Source organism: Xyrauchen texanus, chromosome 27 (assembly GCF_025860055.1).
Source record: "Xyrauchen texanus isolate HMW12.3.18 chromosome 27, RBS_HiC_50CHRs, whole genome shotgun sequence".
NCBI classification, from domain to species: domain Eukaryota; kingdom Metazoa; phylum Chordata; class Actinopteri; order Cypriniformes; family Catostomidae; genus Xyrauchen; species Xyrauchen texanus.
This window is the reverse complement of record NC_068302.1, coordinates 7,334,232-7,349,417: the sequence shown is the minus strand read 5'-3', so window position 1 is coordinate 7,349,417 and position 15,186 is coordinate 7,334,232. Positions and strand designations below refer to the sequence as shown.

Sequence of the window (15,186 nt, the reverse complement as noted above, 5' to 3'; positions counted from 1 at the left end):
AGAGCCTGTCCCTCCAACCGAAATGAGGAAGGGTTTCTACAGCCCTTACTTCATTGTACCCAAGAAAGGCGGCGACTTAGGACCAATCCTGGACTTGCGAGTTTTCAATCGGGCCTTGTTAAAACTCCCATTCAAAATGCTCACGCAGAGAAATATTCTGGCTGGCGTTCAGCATCTAGATTGGTTCGCAGCGGTAGACCTGAAGGACGCGTACTTCCACGTCTCAATTCTGCCACGACACCGACCCTTCTTACGGTTCGCGTTCGACGGCCAGGCGTTTCAGTACAAAGTCCTCCCCTTCGGCCTGTCTCTGTCCCCTCGCGTGTTCACGAAAGTCGCAGAGGCGGCCCTTGCCCGCTCACGAGTAGCCGGCATCCGCGATTCTCAACTACCTCGACGACTGGCTCATCCTAGCACACTCTCGAGAGTTACTATGCACACACAGAGACCAGGTGCTCCGGCACCTCAGCCGCTTGGGGCTTCAGGTCAACTGGGAAAAGACCAAGCTCACTCCGGTTCAGAGCATCTCTTTTCTCGGGTTGGAGTTAGACTCAGTCTCAATGACAACACGCCTCACGAGCGAGCGTGCTCAGTCGGTGCTGGACTGCCTCGCTTCCTTCAAGCCAGGCACAGTGGTCCCTTTAAAACTTTTCCAGAGGCTCCTGGGGCATATGGCGTCCTCCGCGGCGGTCGCGCCGTTGGGGTTGATGCATCTGAGACCACTCCAGCACTGGCTCCAGACTCGAGTCCTGAGACAAGCATGGCACCACGGCACGCATCGGGTAAGGATCACCCCCGCCTGCCTCAAAACACTCCAACCCTTGCTATGGGCAGGAGTGCCCCTGCAGCAGGTGTCCCGACGCGTTCTGGTCACAACCGACGCCTCCCGGTCCGGGTGGGGTGCCGTCTGCAGCGGGCACGCAGCAGCGGGCTGTTGGAAAGGGGCCCCGCTGCGTTGGCACATCAATTGCCTGGAGTTGTTGACCATCCTTCTTGCTCTCAGGAAGTTCCTCCCATTAGTTCGGGACAAACATGTCCTCGTGAGATCGGACAGCACCACGGTGGTGGCGTACATAAATCGCCAAGGCGGCGTACGCTCCCGCCACATGTCACAACTCGCCCGCCGTCTCCTCCTATGGAGCCTCAAGTCGCTGCGTGCCACTCACATCCCCAGCAAGCTCAACGTCGTAGCGGACGCGCTATCACGACAACACCTGCCCGGCGGGGAGTGGAGGCTTCACCCCCAGTCGGTCCAGCTGATTTGGGAACGGTTTGGTAAGGCCCAGGTAGACCTGTTCGCCGCCCAGGAAACCTCACACTGCCCGCTCTGGTATGCCCTAACAAAGGCTCCCCTCGGGACAGACGCACTGGCACACAGCTGGCCCTCGGGCGGTTTCCCCTGAGAAAGGACCTCCTCTCTCAGGGACGGGGCAAGCTCTGGGACCTTCGCCCAGACCTCTGGAACCTCTACGACTGGTCCCTGGACGGGACGCAGAAGAGCTAGCCGGCTTACCGGCGACCATTGTGAATACAATCAACCAAGCCAGAGCCCCCTCTACCAGGCACCTTTACGCCTTAAAGTGGTGCTTGTTCGCAGATTGGTGTTCTTCCCGAGCCGAAGTCCCGCAGAGATACGCGATTAGGTCAGTGCTTCTGTTCCTACAGGAGAGGCTGGACAGGAGGCTGTCCCCGTCCACCCTCAAGGTGTATGTTGCCGCTATCGCCGCCCACCACGATCCTGTAGACGGCAAGTCTTTGGGTAAGCACGACCTGATCCTCAGGTTCCTGAGAGGCGCCCGGAGGTTGAATCCCTCCCGGCCAGGCCTAGTTCCCTCCTGGGATCTCTCAGTAGTCTTGGCAGGACTCCAGAGACCTCCCTTCGAGCCGCTCGAATCAGTTGGACTCAGGGCCCTCTCTCTTAAGACGGCCCTGCTGATCGCGCTCGCCTCCATCAAGAGGGTCGGGGACCTGCAAGCGTTCTCTGTCAGCGACACTTGCCTGGAGTTCGGTCCGGCAGATACGTCTGTGATCCTAAGACCGCGACCGGGCTATGTGCCCAAGGTTCCTACCACACCATTCCGAGATCAGGTAGTGAACCTGCAAGTGCTGCCCCGGGAGGAGGCGAACCCAGCCCTTTCATTGCTGTGTCCAGTGCGCGCCCTGCGCATTTACCTGGACCGCACACAGAGCACCAGACGCTCTGAGCAGCTCTATATCTGCTTTGGGGGACGGCAGAAAGGGAATGCCGTCTCCAAACAGAGGCTCGCCCACTGGGTTGTCGACGCCATCACACTGGCTTATCACACCCAGGCCGTGCCCCTACCCTTGCGGGTCCGAGCTCACTCAACAAGGGGTGTTGTGTCCTCGTGGGCACTGGCCAAGGGCACCTCCCTAGCAGACATCTGTAGAGCCGCGGGTTGGGCAACACCCAACACCTTCGCAAGGTTTTACAACCTCCGCGTTGAGTCGGTTGTGTCTCGTGTTTTTTCAGGTCCGAGCCCGTAGAACTCGGTAACACGTAGACCGGCCGGGTGGATCGCTTGCGCCCAGCGCCCTTTTCCTGACGTCAAGGTAAAGTAGTGCGCCTTCTTCCCAGGGCGCCCCACTCCGAGTCGGGCCCCTGGTCGATTCCTCCCCAGCCCTCCGGGTCCACGGTTCAGCGGAGGAACTCGCCGACCCAAGCCACTGCGGGTACCCTGATGGCTACCCTGTACTGGTATAGGTGCTCCACAGGTAAGGCCTCCTGCTCGGACTCCCCTGTGTGTAATTCCACGGTTCTGTCCCCTTACGAGCGGACCCCTGGGTCTCCCTTAGGCAGTTACAGCTGCCTTGGTCGCCGTGCTGTAGCAACTCCCCCCTTTCGAGGCTGGATCTACCACCGCACCATACTTTCCACACGAGCCCTAAGACGGCCGTGTGACATGTCTACCACTTTTCCTCCCCAAGAAAAAGGGCAGGTGTGGTCTCCGCAGGGTCTGGGTAAGACCCCCTTCTCTATATGCGTGTAAGGGCCCCGGCCGTGATTGCTCTATGCGAGAAACATAGAGAGAAAAGAGGCCCAGCCAGGCTGGCCCGTTCCCATGTTGGCAAACGTCGCTTTGTTCCCCTCCCAGGGTAACTAGAAGGACTCTGATGTTCTTATGGGGCATTGGGGAAGGGTACGTGCAGCCAGGTACAGACGATGCGCGGCACTGGATGAAATCCCTGCCCGCCTCTGTATCGGCGGTTCACGTACATGGTTCAGCACATGGCAAGATTGGAATGGGTCCCCTAGTGTCGCTTCTCCGACACAACGTGGAGAGAGCGACAGAAGGGGAACGTTTGGTTACGTATGTAACCTCCGTTCCCCGAGGGAGGGAACGACACGTTGTGTCTTTCCTCCGCCATGTCACTGAACCGAGCCACTGTTGTGGCCGGACCATTCCGGCTCCTCAGAAAAATCCTGACTAAACTTCCGTATTTGCCCCGCTTAAATACCCGTATGTCCGGGGGCGGGGTATGCAAATACTGACTGCCAACTCCCATTGGCCCTTTTCAATAGGTCAGAGGTGAATATCGGCGCTCAAGTGAGACCCCTAGTGTCGCTTCTCAGACACAACGTGTCGTTCCCTCCCTCAGGGAACAGAGATTACATACGTAACCAAACGTTTTGATACATAAAAAAAAGGTTAGAGTGGGCAAAGAAACACACATTAGACAACAGATAATTGGAAAAGAGTGTAATGAATCAAACCAATTGAGCTTTTGTGGGATCAGCTAGACTGTAAGGTGCAAGGATCTGCAAAGCTGTCATTGCTGCACGTGGTGGATTTTTTGATGAGAACTCTTTGAAGTAGGGCTGGACGATTAATCGAAAAGTAATTGAAACCGAAATTCAGAACCTCTAACCGACGTAATTTTCCCATGTCGATTAATTCGTTTTTTTAATCCGGTTACTAATTTCCCTTTAAAAACATACTACCGAGTGTGGTCACGTGACTCTGCCCCATCCAGTCAGCAGCATGGAATTCAACATGGAGGCGAACTCAATCACCGAGTTAACTGAGCAACAGGAGCAGGTTGTACCAAAGAAAAACGCAGTGTCTGTCGTTTGGACACATTTTGGCATCAGTCAAATGTAAACACTGCAGAAAAACTGTTTCAACGACCAAAGGTAATACCACCAATCTGTTTCAACACTTGGAGATCACAATTACCGAATATGAACAGTGCATGGCTCAAAAAAAGAGAGAGACTGACAAGCGCCCAGTAACAAGTACCTCCACAAAGCAGGTGTCGATAACACTAGCATTTACAAATTCTGCACAATATGAAAAGGATTTTTGTTGAACGGCATTTGTTACTACATCGTGAAGGATATGGCTCCCATAGCTACAGTGGAGCGCAGTGGGTTTAAACACCTTATTAACACTCTCGACATAAGATACACTGTGATACATCATGACCATATTTTTCCCAAACTGCGCTGCTTCAGATCCTGCCTGAAACCTGAAAAGGTAAACATGCTAGTGTTTCTTAGTAAGAACCTAGAGTAAATAAATACTTGCAGATAGAGTGACAGTGCAAGATCACTGAGAGGAAGATCACATGCAACAGCGATCATGAGTCAGATTAAAATCTATAACACTATGAGCACACAGCCTGCTGATCCACTAGAGGTGCCCTGTCCAAGCCCGGCTCTTGCTCTTAAGCAGTGTTCTATTTACATTTTTGCACATGGCATTATTTAAAATATTTTTTTACAGGAGATGCAAGTTATTTCCTACTTTTCACATGACAATATTTAAAATAATTAATTTTCTTTGCAAAAATCAAGTTATTTATTTTCTACTTTTTTATGAATCTTGCCTTTACACAAACTGAAATGTGACTTTTTTTTCAGAAGACGTTTTCATTTCAAGCAATGTGTGCTTTGATTTCAAATGTTCAAAATATTTAATAAATAACCATAAATAGTTTCAATTATTTTAAAATCACAAAGATAAGAAATGCACTCTTTCATTAGAAAAAAATATCCCACCTTTAATAGTTGAGCATATTTACAGTACAAACTTTGTCAGTGAACTATGAGTGCAAAAAACAAAACAAATGAATCGTTCATTAATCGTAATTGAGGTAAACTGTTCAATTAATAGAGATTTTGATGCTTGTTTTAGCTTATCGCGGCCGACACACCGGCCCACTCGGTTCTCCCGATGGACAGTTCGCCCCTGATCGGCCCACCAGGAAAATGCCCAGAATGCCAGATTATCAGTCCAGCCCTGGCCACCAGTGTATCTTTTTTATGTCAATAAGTGAGTATTTCAGCACAATAATTTATGTTGAGTCATAAAAGCCTTTTTTGTAAAATATTGTGTTGATAAATAGGTTTATAGTGCATTTTCAATATGTTGTCCGTGGAGTTCATCGTGTGCTGTGTGGTAAAAGAGCGCCTTGTCTCCTCTCACTGCGGCTTCGGTATGCAGCATCACTTGCGCAGCTCACGCGCAGTCTAAAACTGTAAACTGAAGACACAGTCCGAGTCAGAAAACTGGAAAATGCTGCCTTCGGAGGCTTTATAAGGAGGTAAGATGAAATAAGGTGCTTTTTAAACTTTTCAGAGAGTTTCCTTAAGAGTTCCATTCATCCAATAACTTGTTTAAACCATTAACTGATTAGGCAGCTCCCTTCATTTTCAGATGTAGCCAAAGTTCGTATAAAACAGCCCTAACAAAAATGTAACTCCAATCCTGCCGTCCTCCGTCTGTATTGTTGATTTTGTTGTTGTTGTTGCAATTGAATTGCACATGCAAACAGTGTCACAAGACAAATGGTCGATCCTAGATGACGTCACTACAGGGGTTACTTCTGTGAGTATGAAAGCGAAAAAGGGAAAGTCTTCACGGGTGTGTTGTTCCTCGTAACAGTTCTCATCTAGAAAGTTACCGAGTGAAAAGCACCAGGACTGTAGGTAGGAAGGGCCTCAATGTGTCAAATATATCCCCTTTAAACTATATGAAGAGTCCGAATAGCATAACCTGTAAACCAACTAAAAAACACATTGCGCCTCATTCTCCAATCATGCATATGCGCTTATTTGTCCTGTGTGCAAACGTTTTCACTCAGAAATAAAGATTAATAAGAAAATTAAGATCCAGCTGAAACCACGTATGCACAAAGCGATATAGAAAGGAAGTCTCGCCTTACAGCTAAAAGTACCAATAACCTTTTAGATACAGACATCGCTTGTCAATCAACTCAAGAATGCGCATGCCCATTAGCTATACAAGCTGGACATTTTTTATTTTTATTTTAGTAATCTGAAGTAAAGAAACACAATTTAAGATGCCAGTGTTGCCAGATTTGACTGCTGTTTTGAAAGATATTCTTTGATCGTAAACTTGACCAACCATTTTGTAGATTTTGGTCTTTCCCCTTTCAAGTAGATAGGACCCTACACTGTCATAATTGGAAATAGCTTCCCAAGAGGATTACAAAGATGGCCGACAGTGGACTGACTTGCTAGATAGACTTTGGCTAAATAGAGGGGGAGGGGAAGCGTGAGGCCGGGTGCTTTCCACCATGGGAGGCTGATTAGGGTGAAATACATCGAAATACATGTATTTCACCCTAATCCAACACAATACAACACACGTATTACAATTTATATAGGATAATATAGAAACTGTATTATTGATTAAGTCGCAGGGGTGTGGCTCTGTTTGTTGGTCACGACTCAAGTCTCTGTGTGTGTGTGTGTGTGTGTGTGTGTGTGTGTGTGTGTGTGTGTGTGTGTGTGTGTGTGTGTGTGTGTGTGTCAGCATATGTGTGTGTGTGTGAGAGATATTACAGACATTGTTTGTCATTCTTATCCGATGTACTTAAGCAGTGTCTTTGTTTTTTATTTTGTTATTTTGCTGTGGTAGCCTTTATTTCTCTTTGAAATAACTGAAATAATTTGGTGAATTGATATGGAACCACTATGCGGACTATACCTGGAACTACTTCATAGCCATGTGTTTACTCAAAAAATTATTACACACCTTAGAACGTCTGTCAACCAATCAGAATAAGCATTCAACAGACCCATGGTATAAATACATATAAGATCCTAAGTTCAGTCATGAAAATCTACATGGCACAAGCTAAAAGATCCTATGAACATGTAATCTGTTAAACCAATCAGTTTGCATGTTGCAGCTGATGGGTCTGTTGACATGTAATTGGTTAGCCAATCAACTTGTCTAAAGCCTCCTCCTCCCCAGCACCACTTGTGTACATCTGCTTCAGGGGGATTGTATGAATGTTTAATTGTGTGGCAGCAGCATGTCTTACATGTCAGTGTATGTTTTAGCGGTTGCAAGTTTTCGTACTACTGCTTGTCATATCGATTATACCCTTAAATTTAATTTTTGGGCCTATCCAACTTCTTCCTTAAATGCGGAAGTATTCCACGATTCATAACGGTTTTAGGTTCTCCAGTGTTTTTACTCACATTGACATTTGTTCACAGTTGATAGTGTGGTGTTAAGCATATTACATTTGTAAAAATATTCAAAGAAAATCATGTGGCTCCATAGCGCTGATACTTTAGAGTTTCGCAATGAGTGTCTTTTGACGGTGATTGTCAAACTTTAAGATGTGGGTTGATGACATGAAGCTATGAACCGAGGTTACGTTGATATCATTAACTACTTTGAGTTGTTACGACAGTAAACAAGTGCACAAGATGAGCCTGAACAAATTTGTACTCCAACTAACGCTTAAAATAGTTGATGTTCCCCATCTGTAATGTATGAACAACGAAAAAATCATATTGGTATTTTTTCATAGAGACCGGAACAAGAACAGACCAAAGGCAATTAGAATCATCATGGCGCCGTACAGTGGTTAGTCAGGAAACTGGTTTAGTTACAACTGGTTTTGAGAATGACACTTAGTTTTACTTGAAGATCTTGCCGTGTGTGCTGTTAGGTGAGAGAACATCTTTTAGGATAAGTTTTCAGAGAGTGACGAATGGCTGGACAAGAGAGGTTGTGAGGAAAATATCTTTCAGTGCAAGGATGTCATTTGGTGTGTTTTATGCACATTACTAACTGTGGGGATGTGCCCCATCATTTAGAATACTCCAGATTCATCAACATCAGAACAAAGTAAAAAAACATTATGTGTTTATGCATCTGTTGTGAATTCAAACATGTTGCAATTGCATATTACTGAATGAGACCCAATATTACATTCTGGCTGAATGAAGTGGGATCTGGATTAACAGTAAGAAAAATATCAGTAATATTAATTAAAACTGACCTGTGTACAACTGGTGGTTCTCTCTGAATCTTTGAACTGGCTTCAATCACTTCTTTTGCCACCCGCCCACTGGAATTAAACCACAAACACAGTTGATTTTCTTAGTGTGATTTTTGCAATAATTGTTCATTTTGCAGTCCAAAAATATGTAATATACACTGCTGGAACAAGCAAATAATTTTTGACATGTTTGACATAAGGTCAAAAAGTACATTTAAACAAATGATCTCACCTGAAGCGAAATCTGCTTCCCTTGAAAAATATACTGCTGCTGGACACAGTCTTTATCTGACTTGATTTTGCACATCTAAATCACAAACATCAGAGACAATAATTTGCACATTATACAAGCATTTCTAAATAACCAGAAATGTGTGTGTGAGTGTGTTATTATGTTATGATCAGAATACAAGATTGAACCTAAGGATAATTAAATCACAAGCTTGTCTAATATTTCATGTTCCATTAATCTTGCCACATGTAATCTGTGCCGGCAGAATTCCACAGAGCGCTCCTCAGAATTCTAACTCTAATTCAAACTGCATTTTAAGAGATATGAATAAAATGTGTTCAGCTACCAGTAAAGGTGTAATACTCTAAGGTCCTTTTAACACTTCTCACTGCATTTAAAGCTATTTGTTTGACTTTTGTTGTTGTTGTTGTGCACCACTATTATCACTAAATGGAATTGCAAAAAATTCAAAAAGGTTTTTGAACTCTCAACCCGCCTTTTACTGGTCAAACAGATACCCCACTGTTGTTGTGTCAGCTGATTGGAGATGCTCAAACCAGCAGAGAAATAATTTTAAAGAGCAACAGAGCCACAGTGTTAAAATCTTTGGGGAAAATCAACCTAAAAGTGGCTTTTTTGGTTGTCAGTACATGATAAGCTGGGATAGGAGAAAGCATTTCAATTGCTAATATGGAGACAGGGCTAATTGACAGTGTTGTTGCTTGACATGGGCAGACCTGCTGTCTGGCTGGCATTTCAGCTCTTAATTAAAGGGCTTTTATCAGAAATGTGATCCCATTTACACACAGAAACCAGAGACAGAGCAAGAGAGATAGAGGCACTAAGATAAGAGGTCATTCTAACCCTTCTTTTCATAGGAATATCAGTCAATTTGTATGTTCTTATTCATGACCATTACATTTTAATAGGTTATATGGAATTACAAAAATCTAATTCCACCCAGTTTTTGCATCTATTTAAATTGATCATGCTTTCATTGTATGTGTTATGCTGTGACATTGCCCTCTTTAAAAAAATAATACATTTCATTATTATAATATTATATTTTATATTATAAACTACAGTATAAACTACAGTATACTATATACATATATACACACACATATATACATACATAAAAATATACATATATATATATATATAGATATGCTTGCTGTTGGATCGACGGCGCATAACAGCGGCTTTTCTCCTTCTTGCACGGCTGTGCATTTTGCCCCTGGGTGCTTCGACAGCGCAGACAACTCGAAAGAGTTACCCTAAAAGAGGGTGGCACCGCGAAGGCCTACAGCGCCGCTGGACGCGCTGCCTCCACCCTGCACGCCATGGCCCTCCTGCAAGTCCAGCAGGCCAAGGCGCTCAGAAACATGAACAGGGGTGGCCCTGATCCCGATGTGCTGCAGGAACTGCGCTCAGCGACCGACCTCGCCCTCAGAGCCGCAGTCACTCGGGCAGGCGATGGCCACGCTCGTGGTCCAGGAATGTCATCTTTAGATGAACTTGGTCAAGATGCGTGGAACCGACAAGACTCGTTTCCTGAACGCCTGTCTCCCAGTTTGGCCTTTTCGGCGACACCTTCGAGGACTTCGCCCAGCAGTTCTCTGCAGTGAAGAAGCAGATGGAGGCCATCTCTCACATCATGCCCCGCCGCAAACCTGCAGCCACGGGCCATGCCTCATCTGCTCGCTGAGGGCGTCCCCCTGCAGCTAAGAAACACCCTGCTCCGCCTCAACCCGGGCCCAGCTCTCAGCCCCAGCATCGAGCACGCAGCAGGAGGCGCACACCCCTGTCTCATGAACCCCCTCGAGGACCCGGAAGGCTCCCAGGCGCTCCAGAGACATCCGACCCAGAGCCCAAGATGTTAGCTCGTCCCCCGGTGGACGGCCGGGAGGAGAATCTTATGTTTTTTAATTTGCCTGTACCCACATTCTCAAAAAAAGAGCTATTTTCTTTGTCTCTGGGTCACCTGGCCTGCAAATGCCGCTCTCACGGCAATTTGCTTCCAGATCTCAACAGTCCCGGCTTCCTGAACAGGGTATCTCCGCCCTCAGCCCCACGACTGTTCCTTGGCCGGCCGGTTCAGACGAGTCCAGAGGACGCCAACATCGGACCTCCTCCTAAGTCACGAACCCGCCCCCTACCGGGCACGTGGAGCAAGGTAAGTGCTTTCAGTTCTTTCTCCTGACACCGCATCACCTGCTCCACCCCGCTGCGAAGCCCCGCCGGGTACGTCCAAAATACTCATCCCCTTGGTGCCCCTAGCACAGATTTTGGAGACGTGGCTTTCACTGCCCAACACGTCGCGCTGGCTGGGCCGGACCATTTGACTCGGTTACGCAATTCAGTTTGCCAGGACCCACCCCCCTTCATGGGAGTCCGCTTTACCGCAGTACACTGTGAACATGTCAATTCCCTGCTCATGGAAATCGCTACTTTTTTACTCAAAGACGCGATAGAGCCTGTCCATCCAACCGAAATTATGAAGGGTTTCTACAGCCCTTACTTCGTTGTACGCCGGCTTACGTCCGATCTTGGACTTGCGAGATTTCAACCAGGCTCTGCTCAAACTCCCGTTGAAAATGCTCACGCAAAAACATATCCTGACCTGAAGGACGCGTAATTTCACGTCTCGATTTTGCCGCGACATTGACCCTTCCTACGGTTCGCGTTCGACGGCCAGACGTATCAGTATAAAGTCCTCCCCTTCGGCCTGTCTCTGTCCCCTCGCGTCGTCACGAAAGTCACAGAGGAAGCCCTTGCCCCGCATCCGCAACTATCTCGACGACTGGCTCATCCTGGCCCCCTCGCGAGAGTTACTATGTGCGCACAGAGACCAGGTGCTCAGGCACCTCAGACGTTTGGGGCTTCAGGTCAACCTGGAAAAGAGCAAGCTCACCCCGGTAAAGAGCATCTCTTTTCTCGGCATGGAGTTAGACTCAGTCTCAATGACCGCACGCCTCTCCAACGAGCGTGCGCTGTCGGTGCTAAAATACCTCGCTTCCTTCAATCCAGGCGTAATGGTCCCTTCAAAACTTTTCCAAAGGCTCACTGGCACATCAACTGCCTAAAGTTGCTGACTGTTTTCTTTGCCCTGAGGAAGTTTCTCCCCTTTGTTCGGGACAAACATGTCAGACAGCACCGCAGTGGTAGTGTACATAAATCGCCAAGGCGGAGTGCACTCCCACCACATGTCACGACTCGCCCGTCATCTCCTCCTTTGGAGCCAGCAGCGACTCACATCCCCGGCAACCTCAATGTGATAGCGGACGCCCCTCCCTGGGGAGGATCTACTTTCTCAGGGATGGGGCATGCTCTGGCATCCACATCCAGACCTCTGGAACCTCCACGTCTGGCCCTTGGACGGGACACAGAAGATCTAGCCGGTCTACCACCTACCGTTGTAGACACGATCAACCAAGCCAGAGCCCCTTCTACCAGGCATTTTTACGCCTGGTAAGTGGAGCCTGTTCGCAAATTGGTGTTCTTCCAGGGCTGAAGACCCACAGGTGCGCGCTGTTAGGTCAGTGCTCTTATTTCTGCAGGAGCGGCTGGATGGGAGGCTGTCCCCTTCCACCCTTAAGCTGTATGTTGCCGCCATCGCAGCTCACCACGACGCAGTAGACGGCAAGTCTCTGGGTAAGCACAACTTAATTATCAGGTTCCTAAGAGGTGCCCAGGTTAAATCCCTCCCGGCCAAGCCTTTTCCCCTCCTGGGATCTCTCTCAGGAGACCCCACTTCGAGCCGCTAGATTCAGCTGGACTCAGGGCCCTCTCTCTCAAGACGACCCTGCTGATCACGCTCGCCTCCATCAAGAGGGTCAGGGACCTGCAAGCCTTCTCTGTCAGCGACACTTGCCTGGAGTTCGGTCTGGCAGACACGTATGTGATCCTAAGACCGCAACCGGGCTACGTGCCCAAGGTTCCTACCACGCCCTACAGAGATCAGGGAGGAGGCAGACCCAGCCCTTTCGTTGCTGTGTCCGGTACGTGCTTTGCGTACCTATCTGGACCGCACACAGAGATCTAGACGTTCTGAGCAGCTCTTTGTCTGCTACAGGGGACAGCAGAAAGGGAACGCTGTCTCCAAACAAAGACTCGCCCACTGGGTTGTCGATGCCATTTCATTGCCTTATCACACCCAGGCTGTGCCCCCCTTACGGGTTTGAGCGCACTCAACCAGAAGTGTTGCGTCCTCGTGGGCACTGGCCAGGGGCACCTCCCTGGCAGACATTTGCAGAGCAGCAGGGTGGGCAACACCTAATACCTTCGCAAGATATCCAGGTTGAGTCGGTATCATCCAGTGTTCTCTCAGGTCCGAGCCCGTAGAACTCGGTAACATGCTGACAAACTGGCCAGGTGAATCGCTTGCGCCTAGCACCCTTTCCCTCAGCCGAGGTAAAACCATGCGCCTATTCTTCCCAGGAGATCCCATCTCTCGGATCCCTGGATGATTCCTCCCTAGCTCTCATGGGTCCGCAGTTCAGCGGAGGAACTTGCCGACCCAATCCACTACAGGTACTTAATCTACCCTGTACTGGAATAGGTGCTACACAGGTTAAGGCCTCCTACACGGACTCCCCCTGTGTGTATATATTAAAGGATTTTTCTCACTTGTAAAATGCCTGGTTTTCCACAGCACATTTCCATAGGTGTTTACAGGCTGCTGGTGTGGTGATGTGGAATGTCAGTACCAGTTTCTTCTACAGAGAGATGAATAGAGAGCAAAATTAATGGAAGTGCAAAATATCTGTAAAGGTAACAAAAATCAGCTTAAGTGAACAGGGTTTAAAAGGAGGAAAGGACATAAAGAAGTTCCATAAATTACAGAGATGGAGTCTGAGCACAGTACCATAAATAATAAGGGCTGAACAAAATGCTGACCCAAATCTGTGTGCATGTTAGTGAGAGTGACGGCCATTGAGTGAATTTGCAGGCAGCTGGGCAGCTTTACCGGGAAATGTGCAAGGAATATGAGAGTGAGGATCAATATAACACATTATAACAACACAGTGAGCCAGCCAGTTAGCCCTAATGTACACAATATACACTACACTAAGTAACCTTCATTCACACTATAAAAAGTGTAATATGTTTAACAAGGACATACATTAGTGCAGTAAAGCAATAAATCAAGAGAGGCTGTGTTTTATGGTGACATTACGACAGAACAAGCTGTGTTGTTATAAGCATGACAAAGTGATAGAAGCTGTATGATGAAAGACTGAAAAGCAATGTAAATAATAACTTAATAATCATATAATAATAATACCAATAAGCAATTATTTCAACAAGTAACATACAGTGACCCTAAGTTGTTTGCATTTAAGTCAGGACGTACCCTTCCCCAGTGCTAAGAGAGTATTGTCTCTGAAACCCTCCTGCTCCCCAGCACCACCTGTTGCTGTTCCAAGGGGATTGTCTTATTGTACAGCAGCAATATGTCTAACATGCTCGATGCATCAGAACAGGAACACTTCATTTTAAAATTCTATATTTTTTTGATTAACACACATGCATGTGTGGATGAAGTCATCAGGGTTATTGTGCAATGAAGGGAAATATATAACATATATTACAGTTACACTACGTCGCTATGCATGGTATTACCGGTTCTCCATTTGACAAGACTGAGTCAGGGTTTAGATTACAGTGCTATGTTTCAGCCTGATTTAAACAGATATACAGTATGTGCTGAATTATAAATTCAAGACTGACATGGAGGTGAATAGGTATGTGTTAGGCCAGTATGGTAGAGATATATACCAGGCCTGATAAAGTGCTCTGAACAACAGGACTGTCAGGAGAATGAGTTCAATTAAACCTGTGCGTCGTGTAATCTAAGACGAGGATCAATAGATAGTGTTCTAAGCAGAACAGTGAATCCACGTAGAAATCAATACAAACCACTACCAGGCTTTTTAGCAACAGACTGCTGCCCAATTCAATACTGCTCAACACAAAAGTCACATCATTAAACTAAACAATGTCAAAGCAGTGCCCAAATCTATGGTAAGAGAGTAATCGTTTATTATATTGGCCTTGTCAAGCTCAATATTTCAACTTCATTGAAAAACTATTGTTCCCTATCTGTCACTCACTCAAAGTTGTGTCGATGTAGTGACACTAGGGGTCGCCCTTGGGAGACGCAAACACTGCTTATCTTTGAGAAAAGGCCAATGGGAATTGGAGAGGAATTGGTTCAATGGGTTCAGCGTCCGTTTTACCTCAGTAAAGGTTCAGAGCATTGCTTTTTCTCAGGTTGGAGTTAGACTCAGTCTCTATGATGTCACACCTCACGAGAGCATGTGCAGTCGGTGCTGAACTGCCTGAAGTCTTTCAGGTGGAAGACGGCGGTCCCACTGAAGCAATTTCAGACTGTTAAGACTTAGTAAAGTAATTAGCAATGTAATAACTTTGTTGTGACGTATCAGAAAATTTAAACAATCTCCTGTGGATTACTCACCCATTCTCCAGCGATCTCCTGTGAAATACTCATCTGTGCCCCAGCGATCTCCTGTGAAATACTTATCCTCTCTCCAACGATCTCGTGTGGTATACTTACCCATTCTCCAACGTCCTTCTGTGGGTTACTTACCAAAGCTCCGGTGTTCACCTGTGATAAACACACCTTTTTCATTCACCTTCACCAA

The 15,186-nt window shown here is 47.1% G+C and overlaps 1 protein-coding gene across 1 annotated transcript in view; it reads right to left on the bottom strand.

The window, feature by feature from the left end:
* The window catches only part of LOC127621393 (FERM domain-containing protein 3-like), a 102,039-nt gene that overhangs the window by 26,912 nt on the left and 59,941 nt on the right, over positions 1-15,186 (bottom strand). The window contains exons 10-12 of the mRNA XM_052094963.1: positions 13,148-13,236; positions 8,519-8,593; positions 8,287-8,355 (exon numbers count right to left, since the gene is read on the bottom strand). Coding sequence (XP_051950923.1) covers positions 8,287-8,355; positions 8,519-8,593; positions 13,148-13,236 — 233 coding nt within the window. The remainder of the gene's footprint in view (positions 1-8,286; positions 8,356-8,518; positions 8,594-13,147; positions 13,237-15,186) is intronic.